The sequence below is a fragment of the Natator depressus genome, chromosome 11 (genome assembly GCF_965152275.1).
Source record: "Natator depressus isolate rNatDep1 chromosome 11, rNatDep2.hap1, whole genome shotgun sequence".
NCBI lineage: Eukaryota > Metazoa > Chordata > Testudines > Cheloniidae > Natator > Natator depressus.
Window position 1 is genome coordinate 4,695,169 of NC_134244.1, and position 13,153 is coordinate 4,708,321.

Here is a 13,153-nt window from a genome sequence, read left to right on the forward strand (position 1 = left end):
TGGGCTTAAATTGCAACAAGGGAAGTTTAGGTTGGACATTAGGAAAAACTTCCTGTCAGAATGGTTAAGTCCTGGAATATATTGCAGAGGGAGGTTGTGGAATCTCCATCATTGGAAATTTTTAAGAGCAGGTAGACAAACACCTGTCAGGGATGGTCAGATAATACTTAGTCCTGCCATGAGTGCAGGGGTCTGGACTAGATGACCTCTCGAGGTCCCTTCCAGTCCTATGATTCTAAGAGTCTTTCATTCTCTGCTGTTGCATTTATGCTCATGAAAGTTCACAGGCTGGTGAATGGGGCATCTCTACCTGGAAGCTTCTCTCATCCTGATCTGATCTTGATCGTGGACCAGAAAGAGTGAACCAACAGTACCAAGAGAAAACAAACAATCCAGGTGCTGGCCTGACTCAGTGTTTATCTGTCTGTTGGAATACTTGCAGTAGCCTGGCAGCTATTGTGTTTTTGTAATGGGTGAACCACTGTACACCGAACCATCCAACAACGTCTGATCTGGAGGTTGATATGAATTACTTTTGTATAACATCCTACTTTAAATTAAGTGTTTCAGACCAAGATTGAAATTTGATTTATTGAATAATGTTACAATATGTCAGCTAAGCCCGCACATTTGCGGTGTCACAGTTTCTATCCCCAGGTCAGTAGGATATGCTAGTCCAGTGTGTGGGGAATCTATCTATATTTGGCTAAGCTAGCTAGCAAGGCATTTATACGGTGCTATTCTCTACGGTCTCAGAGCAGCTGGGTAGAGTCCTGTATTTAGAATATTACTACTACTTATTTAGCACGTAGGTTGCATATTTTATCTTCCAGATGATTTATGGAGATTAAGTAAATAATTATCACAATCCCCCTGCAAGGGAGTTGAGTATTTTTACTATCCTGATTTGACAGACCTCATAACTGATGCACAGAGAGGGGAACTGACCTATCCAATGTCTCAGGAATGAGTAGACAGGATTAGACATCAGGAGTTCTAGTCACAGTCACAGTCCTGCTCTAACCACTAGACAACACTTCTGTTATATCCATGTGTGATGTTTGTCTGGTGGATCCAGAAAATACAATGTGTGCAGGTAGACAGATTCCAGAAAAACACACACACACACACACACCCTGTCCCAGACACAATATTAGTGAAAATGCTAATGATGAATAATTTGCATGGTTTTTCATCCATCAATATCAAAGCACTCTCCAAAGAGGAGTACGTATCATTTATCCTCATTTTGTAGATGACATAGCCAAGACACAGAAGTTAAGTCCTTCTCCTGTGATCACACAGCAAGTCAGTGACAGTCAGGAATAGAACTGTGGTCTTGATTCCCAGACCCTGTGCTCCAGGCACTAGACAACCACTGCCCTGCTGCTGCTATGCATGCAGCTAGATTTGATTTACACATTCATGTGATGTTAGCCCAATGGCTGCCAACAGCACATAGATTCCAGGTATACCCCCCATGCACACATTTTCAGCTGAGTTATGACCTACAGCATGTATGGCAGATCAAACCAAGAGGTGCATTGGTAAAGGGATATTGTGGTGCTGTATAGAATAAGCCATCCTGCTGCATGTAAGATCCATTTGCTGACTGCTGAGATCAAACTGTGATCTGTTTAATCCAGGTGGAAGGCGGTCCGGCTGAGCAGAAGGACTTGTGCTCTGCCAGTCAGTAATTAAAAACCTTGGTTTATCGTTGAATGCACACTGACCAAGAGAGCTGTGTTCATGGGCCACTAAGCAGGCAGCTAGAGGGAGCGATGCTGAGCTGTGTTTACAGCTTCTCTCTAAAGTTCCTCTTGTTTTTTGCCTTCCCTCCAGGTCTAATAATACACGAAGGGCCCTCGGTTTACCGGATTTTCAAACGGTGGCAGGCGGTAAATCAGCAGTGGAAAGTGCTGAACTATGACAAAACAAAAGACATGGAGGACCAAAAAACAGGGACCAGGACAAACCTGCGAACCTCCTCCCAAACCAACCATTCGTCCTCCACCGGTGGTACAGCCAGCAACTCCGCTCCAGCCAACAACGGGGTCCGGGGCACTAGCCATGCCAACGGCACCCTGTCTGACCACCACTGTGCTTACACCATCTTGCATATACTCAGCCAGCTGAGGCCTCACGAACAGAGAAGCCAGTCTAGCACGAACAGAGAGCTCGTCATGAGGGTCACAACAGTCTGAGCAACGGAATTCAGGAGGCCTTAACGCGAAGTGGAGGAGACAAAGAACTCAAGAGCAGAGAAGCATGGTGTGCCTTTAATTTTCTGGGTAGCTGCACAAGGTGTAAGCAGCACTTGGCCAACTGAGGAAGAAGAAGGTGGAGGCAGAGCTGCACACTCATGCTAAAGAGGTTAACGTTTTCCAGCCAGTCAATATTATTTTTTAAAAAAATAACAAAACAAGTGCAATACGGACTAACAGCTAACTAGGCAGAGGTTTGGGGAAGCCGAGGAAGAGCCGGTATTAGCATGTCTTACAAGTTTTATTAGCTGGGATGGGTAATGTTCTGCACACACACACACACGCCCCACACGCACACAGACACACAGTGTGGGATGATAACAAACAGAAGGGGAATGACGGAAGCGATGTATTTGGAGGAGTTTTCAGATTGTGTTAAGCAGGGATCTGAGTCATCGTTTTGTTTCATAAATCATTCCGGAGCCCTGTATTACTCGCGATAGAGTATTTCCACTGAAATGGCTGGGGATTTTTCAGTTTTAATATTTGAAAAAAAATCCATCCATATTTCACCCAAACAAAAATCGGCAAGGGGTTCGGAGAATGGCGTTGGGAGCGGGTTTGACAGACATTTTTTGGCGAAGTTTGTACAGATGCATGGTGGGTGTTTGAAGCACAAGCACTGGTATGATGACCCCAAATCCCACATTCAAACCTTCCCGCTCACAAAAACCATCCTCCAGGCAGACTTTGAGAAAGGAGGCTGCTCCGGGTTAATTTCCTCTCATACCCCATCACCCCCGATTGATTACATTAGGCCAGTCCCATCTTCACAGCTTTCTCCTGCATCTGTGATTCAGACTCTCATAAGAGGGTTTTTTTATCTGTATATCCCTGCTGCTCAACTTGCAAGAGAGTCTCACTCAATCTTATAGGTTAAGCCCTTGATATCCAGTCTGCTGAATGACTGTGTGGAAAAGACTAAATGATGAGCTAACAAAGACTTAGTCTGAAGAGGGAGCACAGTCCCTGAGTGAATATATTATTCTTTTAATAAGTCTCCTTCTCTAGGAGCTATCCACGAAAGTACCAATTGCTCTTCAGGAACATCCTCTTTCAATGCACAATGGCTGAATCATTTGTGGGTATTAAAGGGACACTGTCAAGTACTTTTTAAATAGTTTTTAGGGGCTTTTTTTTTTTTTTTTTTTTTTTTTTTTTACTCTCCATCATTTGTCATATTCTCTTAAAAGCTTGAAAATAAAAATTCTTTCCCTATTGATTTTTGTCCTTTTCCATTTGGCCCACACTGTTCTCCCCTGGCCAGGGCCTTGCCCCGCTGTGCCCTCACCCCGCCCTGCCCCTCTCCTCCCGACCGTCTACTGCAGCCAGAAGTCAAACATGGCTGCGCCCTGTTTACTTTCATGTGCCCCAGCATTGCTGATGGTGCTGCACCACGGCCCTGGAGAACAGAGCTGTTTTGTTAGCGTAGCCGAAGAGCAGAAACCGTGCCAATGCAGAGCCTTAACTGGTTTTGGAGCAATGCCACAGCAAATCAAAAATAACCAACGCCACAATGGTCAAACCCGGTGCCTGGAGTTAGCCACCAAAACCCATATGTAAGCAGATGAACGAAAGCAGCCTGCTTTCCAGCTGTGCTGGCGGTCTCCTGCCTTAGGGGTTTCTATTACCACCCTTCACAATGGTATCTGAGCGCCTCTTGCAGCTTCTGTTGGAGCCATGGGAGTTGATTCATGCCCCTACATATGGATTTAGCTGATGGACTTTGGGCGCCCGGGTTTGAAATTGCCGGCCTGAAAGCAATTTAGCTCTCAGAAGGGATAAGCATTTTAAGGAAGGTCACATTTCTGGGCCTCCATTACTTGACAGTGTCCCTTTGAATATCAGAATGCAACGGAACAGGTGTCTTTATGGCAGATGACGTGTGGGTTCTGAAACTCCAGCCAAGTTGAGCTCTGCCCTGAGATAAGACTTAATCCCAAGACAGCTGATGAAATGAGGAGCCATGCAAACAAACATGATTTCTGGGAGGCCAGTGTCTGTATAGCTGACCTATCTCACTGTCTACCAAAGAGTGCTTTTGGTTGGGGTCGGGGCTGTTTTGATGACCTCTGAAAAGTGCTGTCGGGAGCATGTCTCTTACGGGGCTGCTCCTGTGGTAAAGTCTAGCAAAGTCTGGTTAACGCAAGGGAACACAGCAGCCTCTTCGTGCCCCAGGGGCTTTTCCAAAGGGCAGTGTTCTTGTCACAAGAGATGGCCACTTGTGATGCTCTGACAGGGGTGGGGGCTGTCAGACGTAACAGTAAGTAGTGTCATCTGATCCCCCTCCAACTCCCATTATGGGATAAGGAAAACCAAATTCCTTTCACTGGGGTTAGCAGGTTGGGAGTTTATAAGGTCAGAAGCACATCTCACCATGAAAGGGAGGCATGGCCTGGTGGGCTGAGCACAGGATGGAGTCATCTCACTCCAGCTCTGCCACCAACTCTCTCTGTAGCCTTGGGCAAGCCCCTTAATCTTTCTGGCTCAGTTCCCCATCTGCAAAATGGGGATGATAATACTTACCTACCTCACAGGGGTGTTTTGAGACTCAATGTTTGCAAAGCCCATTGACATGATAAGGTAGTGTGTGTAAAATAGATAGCAATGAGCTGGTTAGCAGGAATGAGCACCCACTGCCCTTTGCTGGACAAACGTCAAACTGCTCAGCTCGGTGTATCATAGCCCCTACACTGTTACCAGAGAGTCCCCTTTTGCTGAAGTGGTAGGGTGCTGCCACTTTTGCATGACGTTCTGAGTGGCTGTAATGTGCAGCATAGTGACGACCACATGGTCCTACTTGGCCATGGATTTGTTACAACATTTTTCTATACACGTGTTCTCCATGCAATGTGCTTAGAAATATATGTTCCAGTTACAACTGGCCTGTCTGGGTCTGGGCTGTTCAGTGGCTGCAGCATCCCTCATGGGTGGAAAACCCTTTCATTTGGCTACGGAGCCCAGTTTCAGAGACGGTGACCTTCTAAGCCCTTCCACAATGGTTTAAGAATCAAAGACCTATTTCAGCTGTTTAATAGCCAAACCAAATGAACAGAACACGCAGTCTTGCCAAGTCCATCAATGACTGGGCATCAGATACTATGGTGACAAGGAGCACTTAAGTACCTAGGTAGATAAGACGTTAGCTAAAGGAAGTTGTAAACTAATTACAACACTTTCTTAAGCATAGATTCCCAAGGCCAGAAGGGACCACTGTGATAATCTAGTCTGCCCTCCTGTATCACACAGGCCAGAGAACTGCCCCAAAATAATTCCCGTTTGAACTAGCGCTCAGGATCTTCGCTTTCATTCCATCAGCACAATCTCCTAGAAGCCAGGTGTAATTGGAACCTCTGTTTTTAGAGCAGTTTATTCTTGAGCAAAGTGCTTCTGAGTTTTACGAACATCTAGGCTGCTGGTCTGAGAGCGATGGGTGCACGTTTTGGGGTTTTTTTATTATTTTTTGGAGCGGCTCTGAAGATGGCAGGAATAGCAATGAACATCTATGTTCCATGGCAGAATGCGCTCTTCTCTCCTCCCCCGTCCCCTCATTTCTGCTCCTATGCAGGACAATAAAAAGTGCAAAAATGGAGACGTGCAAACCACACCATGGACTGGCGGGGGTTTGCAGAGGGCAGAAGGGACAAGATGACGGAGCTAAACAAAGCAGTTCTATGGAAGGCATCCCTTTCCTGGCATCACCCCACCCACACATCACTGCTCATCTTGCCTTCTCTTTCAAGTACTCTTCACTTTGCCTCGTTGTCAAAGAGTTCTTGTTTGTATTTTTAACGCCATTCTTACAAGGCAGTGAGCCCTGCTTCCCTCAGATCATGCTGTTTTTGCAAAGAACTCAACAGCTGTTTTGGGGGAGGGGGGTAGGGGCAAAACCCCCATCGGGCATTCCTGTGCTCTTGTGCTTCATGGCACGGTGAAACAGTCAGAGGTGGCTGATGGAGAGACGAGGGGTCTGAAATGATTCGTGGTCATGCTAAATTACTCACACTTTGTTACATTTTGTTCCTGATTTTCTGTCAGCTTTGATGGGTCACTTACTGCCTTTTTGGAGAGGTTTTGCTCTGTGTGACTTCTCTCAATTCTATCCTCTTTGCCCAAAATTTCGGTGGTGGCCACAAGCCTCCATTGCTCTTCCAGTCTCTCCACCAAACACCCACCCTCAAGCCCATTCCTCCCACCTCCCCCATCAGAGCACAAGCACACACTTAGACTGTAGTAGGGGGTCTACGTGGTCCAGGCTTCCACTTCTTCTGACGCCCCTCTGGTCAGGACTCACAGCCCTTGCTGTGTTTTGTTTTTTCAATATATATTCACTTTGAAACTCATAGTTTCCTGCTGCCAATCAGCTCCCACAGGACCAGTTGATCAGGAGGCTCAGAAAGCCAATAAAACACTCCATTCCCCGCTTCAAATGTCAGCACTGGTGGGCTGGCTCTCAAGACACATGTCTGAATTTCCCTTTTGCCTTGCTTTAATAACGCTAGGCCTGTGCTTTTCTACGGTGGGCCTTGAAGATGCACCTGTATCATCCTGCTCCTGTGGCCAGGCCCTGAGGAAGAGCACATCACTGTTGCCACAAATGTCCCAAGAGATGCGTGCTTCTGGCATTATTCTGGATCAGGGACACTGATGCCAATCTTTTCTATGGGGAAGAAATAGTAGTTAATACCTTTCCTGGCTTTACTAACTGTATTTTCACTCAGGGAAACAGGAACAAACCTCCTCAGACTTGCCAGATCCCTGAGGATTCCTTCAAACCCCAATTCCTCCAGTAGGCCCCATATCACAGCCAACCTCCTTCCGGCTGAGAGAGCCATCGGCTGGAGACCATCCTGAGGGCCGCTGTCCACGTACAGTTGCCAGCGGTCCCTCTTTTCAAGGGAGAGGCCTGATTTTTTTCCAGTGGACGTGCCACGTGTCTTGTAGGGCATTGGGTAGCTCACCACAGGGTGAGCGACACCGAGAGCACAACGCCGTAATGCAGCATCTCTGACTCGGCGGACAAAGTATTCAAGGAGGTAGCTCACCTTCACTCAGGATATAAGCAAGCTGCCTCCATAGCACTGTCACCCCATGGATCCAGAGAGGTGGGACCAGCAATCAAACCCAGGACTCCTGCATTGCAGCTGAGAGCACAAGGCCAGTCAGCCAGCTAATTCTTCTTCCCATTTCATTACAATGCCAGCATGTTACCAGCAGTTCCTGTTAGCATTTGTCAGCTACGCACAGTGAGGGAAAATCAATGTAAAACACTGGAATATTCTGATGGACTGAGCCCTTGGGGCCAGCAGTGCATATGCCCTAATGGTTAGTGCCAGGGGACCCTAACCCCCAGTACCAATGAACCCCACTCATGACGCACTCCCTGCTATTCTACTCCCATGTTGCCAAATTCCTTTTGCCAGTGCAGCTCTCTTGGCATTTGGCAAAACCCTGCCTGCCCAGACTGTGGCTTCTCATGAGTAGAGATACCTACAGCATAAACTATAGGATGATTTTGCAACATGGATAAATATCTGTAGTGTTTTGAAACCAGCACTTGTGACCAAAAGCACTCACATTAGAATCCAGAGATAAACAACTAGTGCAGAAACCTACTGTATTGACCATTTACCTCCACTTCAACGCTGAAGGGAGATATACTGAATAAAGCAATGGTTTCCTTTACAATAGTAACCATTTGATGGCTTCCAGAGCATTCCCTCCGGTGATGTGAGTGTAGTTGATGGAACAGTGTCTGATCTGACATCTATCACACTGTATACAAGTAGAAAAGACCATGAAGTTTCTGCACTGTTAACAAAAACATCAAAAATATCTTGATTTATTATTCAACTTACCTCCAGGTCAGCGGGTGAATTTCTTCTTTGAAGAGAGAATGAAGTTTCTTCTTCCAGAACGGGAATTACAAGTTTACAAAACTATTACTCTTCTTGAGAGGGGGGAAAAACAACCGTGAAAGAATGTTTAGTTTATTGAACCTAAAAAAAAAAAGTCTTGACAGAAGTTAATTAGGTAGATAGAACAATGCAGGACCTTACTCTAGGTAGGCAGAAGAAGGAGAAAAGAAATCCTTGCATGGGATTCTTGGCCAATCATTGATTAAATGTTCAGTCAATGTGTGTGTGAGACAGAGAGAGAGATACTTGGGTCTTGAAGTGCAGTGGATCATAGACGAAAGGCCACTTGAAATTATCTGAGCCATACTCAAGCAAGCACAAAGATATGAAAGCACAAACGCCTGGAACCATACAAGTCACAAGTTTATTGACAAGAGGTGGGGGTCCTTGAACATGGGGAAAGAATAAGGGAGATTCTTTTCTATGCCACATTGAGAGTGTTGTTTTCAGCTTGTTTACTACCTACCTATAAACAACCTGCTTTTCAAAGTGTTCTGGAGAAAGATGATGTTATTCAGAGTATAGAGAACTGAATAAACAAACAAAAAAGGAGCCAAGGAGTAAGGAGAGACTGTTCACTACATTTTGTTACTGCTACACACCAAGGCCTTCTGTATAGAACAAAACAAGGACACTATTTTTATTTTGCTGCCTGCCCAGTGCCCAGTCTTTGACCAACGGTGGCCTCCAAAGCCACAGAGCCTTCCTTGAGCTCAGATTTCCACCAAGTGACCAGAGAATTCCTCTGAGTGGTGGTCAAAGCCAGCAATGGTGTTCCTGTGTCTATCCAAGGTGTTTTCCCCCATGATGACGGCAGCTGCTTTCTCCGCTTGCTGGCTTTATAAACCAGCAAGTGCACCTTTCACCTTGTGCCATCACAGGAGGGTGGTGATATCAAAACGTCATTTGTGATGATGTCACATCAGCATCCTGTGCAGTGATGTCAAGGTGGTTCAAAAGTAAAGTAAATATTTTTATGCAGGCACCAGAGGGGCACTGGTAACTACAAAAACCAGGTGTCACCCAACTGCGGTAACGGGTGCTGTCAGAGATCCTTAAAGCTCTACTGGTGGGAGAGTGTATTCATCCCCACAAACAGCATGTGCCTGACACCAATCTTTAAAGCATCATAGGCCTTTAGGGGCCAGGAACGTGGATACAACCTCTATGTGATCCACCCTTTTTGTGGTCAAAGACACTTGCAGAGCTACCTCTAAGAGGAGCAGTTCCATTCAGCACAGCAGTCCCTTGACTACCCAGCCTTTCATTTTTCCCCTGTAAATTTTCTGTTGCCTATTCTGGTGGCTCTGGTTTCTCCTCTCCTACCTACACAAGACAATAGCTACATAGCCCACCAAATCTCCTTACCCCAGCTCCGCTCTCAAGAGTCAGCTTTCAAGTGAACAAAAGCGGTGTGCACAACTCCAGCTGCCCTACAACTGCCTGTGCCTTTGATCTCGTGAGAGAAATTTGGAGTTTCTCTGCACCTGTGGTTGGAGCATTTTGCCCTGGATCCTACAAGTTTTTAGTCCTTCCTTCCTCTCACCCACCACATCCTCATCCTCACTGGCCCCTCCAACGTGAGGATCAGTGACACTGAATGGCAAAGTAGCTCTTTGAGACAAGAGGTATGGAGAGCCCTCCTTCTCCTGGATGGAGACACAAACATCTCTCCACTTCCCTTAAACTGGTGTGTCCAACAGAACCTCGCTCTGGCAGGGCCTGGCTTTGGAACAGCTTCACTCTTAGGCTTTGTCTTCACTGCTATAAATGGGGGGGGGGGGTACCTCAGGGTAATGCACATAAGCTACCTGAGGTAAAAAAACACAGTGAAGAGAAGGCACTTTAGTTTTATCATGAGGTAGTTTACTTCACAGTAAAGTGCTTTGTCTTCACTGTGTTTACTCCTCGGGATAGCTTACACCGGTACCCTGAGGTAAAAACCTCCCCTTTTTATTGCAGTGAAGTCACCGGCTAAGGGGCAGGCACATTGCAATACACTGACCCAGTTCAGGACTTTCATCCTTTCCCAGTTAAGGAGGAGGGAAGAAAGGGAGCAGCCAGAGGGGGGAAAGCAAAAGGCATTGCCTCCCCCCTCCTCCCCCCCAACTGCCCCATTCATGTATACTTACAACAAATAGGCTAATTCTGCACCTGCTCTGAATCACATTTTAGTCCCTTTGAAGGCCCTCAGGAGGGCTGCAATCTGATCCTCTACTGAAGAGGGTTCTGTCCTGGGGGGTGACATGTCCCCTTATGAATCACTGAAGCCCATTGATAAGGCCCTGTATGAATCATGATATCCACAAAGTGATGAAAGTAAAACTGCATGCCCATATGAAAACACTTCATTAGAAACTCTCTATGGAGACTTCTGTGTGTTTGGGAACCCTGATTTTTAACAGGAACCAAGGAGGAACTGCAGGCTGCAATGTTAGGCTTAAAACTCAGTCAAGAGGGAGGGATTTGCTCCAAGGAATGACCATGCTGACTGTGTTACTGTCCTGTCATTCTCCTGAATCCCAAATGGAAACTTCTAAGTGCTCTTCATGAGCTGATGTTTATTAGAAAACTATTCTTAGGTGTTTAAGGTTGTTTTCTAATGAAAATATACATAATAAAAAAAGAAAATGAAAGACTCTGTTAATCTTCTCCTCTCCTTCTCTGTTAATCTGTAATACACACTGTGAAATTTACCTCCTCCTTGTTTGTTTATTGCCATTCCTGGTCAATAAAAATCTCTTTATTTCTTTCCATGATTCACACGAGACCTTATCCAGTGGCCTTTGTCGTCTGCCTTCACATGCCAAATTGAGGTCAACATTTCATTCAGAGGATTTGAAAAAATAAGATGAGGCATTATTGTCATTGTTACCTGCTATGATTTATCATTTGTTTAATCAATCTATACTGTGGAAGCCACTAAAAAGCCCATATTTGCCAGTCTTTGCTACAGAGATAACATGGAGACTTCCTAAATACAGGGGGAAACCATGATAAGCTCAGCTACCCACTGTGTGGCAAGCACTGGGAAATGCTGACATCTTAGCAGCATCCACTGTAGGCATGCAGAACCTTCTGCAGGGAGAATAAAGAGATGGTCTCCCCACAATGAGTTTTCAAACAAAGAGGTAGCAGAATTCGTCCCTAGGCTAGAGATACAAGGTGGGTGAGGTAATAGCTTTTATTGGACCAAGGGCATCCCATGGGAGGTATGTCATTAGGTGAATTTAGCATTCACAAACACGGCCAGTCAGCCAAGCTCTGGAAACTGAAGGGGACCATTTCTCCACTGAGCAGGCTACAATACAAAGGCATTCATTTTTGTGTCGGTCCCTCCCAATAAAGTCTCACAAAACGATTTAAAGCAAGAGGTGGAAAGGAGGGTGAATGGAGCAAAAGAGAGCAAGTGTAAGACAAAGAATAGATTGGAATGAAAGAGAAATGGAGAAGTGAGGAGAAAAGAGAAATGGTAACAATGCACATAGGCAGCCATGCAGGCCAGGTACAGTGAGGGCAAAGGTGGGGGGCAGGGATGGGGGAGACAGGAAGGGGGACTAAGAGGAGGTAGGAATGGAGAAGAGGGTGGGGAATGGGCTTTATTGTCTGTGACAATGATAGGCTGAAGAGAAGATGTGGTAGAGAAGACGGCAAGACTGGCCCTTGGGAGGCTCCACAGCAGAAAGGATGAGGAGAAGCTGTAATTCCACCTCCAGCAACACCACCAGGAGCAGCCAGTGCTGGAGAGCCAAGATCAAATTGGAGGATTGGGCCAAAAGAAACCTGATGAGGTTCAATAAGGATAAATGCAGGGTCCTGCACTTAGGACGGAAGAACCCAATGCACAGCTACAGACTAGGGACCGAATGGCTAGGCAGCAGTTCTGCGGAAAAGGACCTAGGGGTTACAGTGGACGAGAAGCTGGATATGAGTCAGCAGTGTGCCCTTGTTGCCAAGAAGGTCAATGGCATTTTGGGATGTATAAGTAGGGGCATAGCGAGCAGATCGAGGGACGTGATCGTTCCCCTCTATTCGACATTGGTGAGGCCTCATCTGGAGTACTGTGTCCAGTTTTGGGCCCCACACTACAAGAAGGGTGTGGATAAATTGGAGAGAGTCCAGCGAAGGGCAACAAAAATGATTAAGGGTCTGGAACACATGAGTTATGAGGAGAGGCTGAGGGAACTGGGATTGTTTAGTCTGCGGAAGAGAAGAATGAGGGGGGATTTGATAGCTGCTTTCAACTACCTGAGAGGTGGTTCCAAAGAGGATGGTTCTAGACTATTCTCAGTGGTAGAAGATGACAGGACAAGGAGTAATGGTCTCAAGTTGCAGTTGGGGAGATTTCGGTTGGATATTAGGAAAAACTTTTTCACTAGGAGGGTGGTGAAACACTGGAATGCGTTACCTAGGGAGGTGGTAGAATCGCCTTCCTTAGAAGTTTTTAAGGTCAGGCTTGACAAAGCCCTGGCTGGGATGATTTAATTGGGGATTGGTCCTGCTTTGAGCAGGGGGTTGGACTAGATGACCTCCTGAGGTCCCTTCCAACCCTGATATTCTATTCTATGATTCTATGATCAGGTGTGAGGTGCTCGAGCAGCCCAGAGTGAGCGACGGTAACAGAAGCCACGTTAAAGCCCATTAGGAAAAGAATAGAGAGAACTCTGAGCCAAGAGAAGAAGGCCATTGTCCCTTGCCCCCCAGAATGGGACAGGGTGTATAAGGGCAAAAGGCTGACCCAAAGCAGTGAGGTGGGAGAGAAGGTCACCACCAGCTCCAGCATCTTGCTGAGGAAAGGAAGTTGGAGATGGGGTTGTTGACAAAGGAAGAGTCAGGCAGTGTGCGTGTGGGAGATTTGTCATGGGGCGAGGGATAGGAGCCTGGAGTGTGCAGGAATGAAAGATGAGATGGAAATGGAGAGGATGAGGCATTCATACAAAGAGAAAAATACGGGTCTAAAGGACAGTCCCC

At 46.3% G+C, this 13,153-nt stretch overlaps 1 protein-coding gene across 1 annotated transcript in view; it reads left to right on the forward strand.

Moving 5' to 3' along the window:
* MARCHF4 (membrane associated ring-CH-type finger 4) overlaps window positions 1–10,943 on the forward strand; it is a 163,601-nt gene extending 152,658 nt beyond the window's left edge. The window contains exon 4 of the mRNA XM_074967045.1: window positions 1,843–10,943. Coding sequence (XP_074823146.1) covers window positions 1,843–2,204 — 362 coding nt within the window. The 3' untranslated portion in view covers window positions 2,205–10,943. The remainder of the gene's footprint in view (window positions 1–1,842) is intronic.
* The last annotated feature ends 2,210 nt before the right edge of the window (window positions 10,944–13,153 follow it).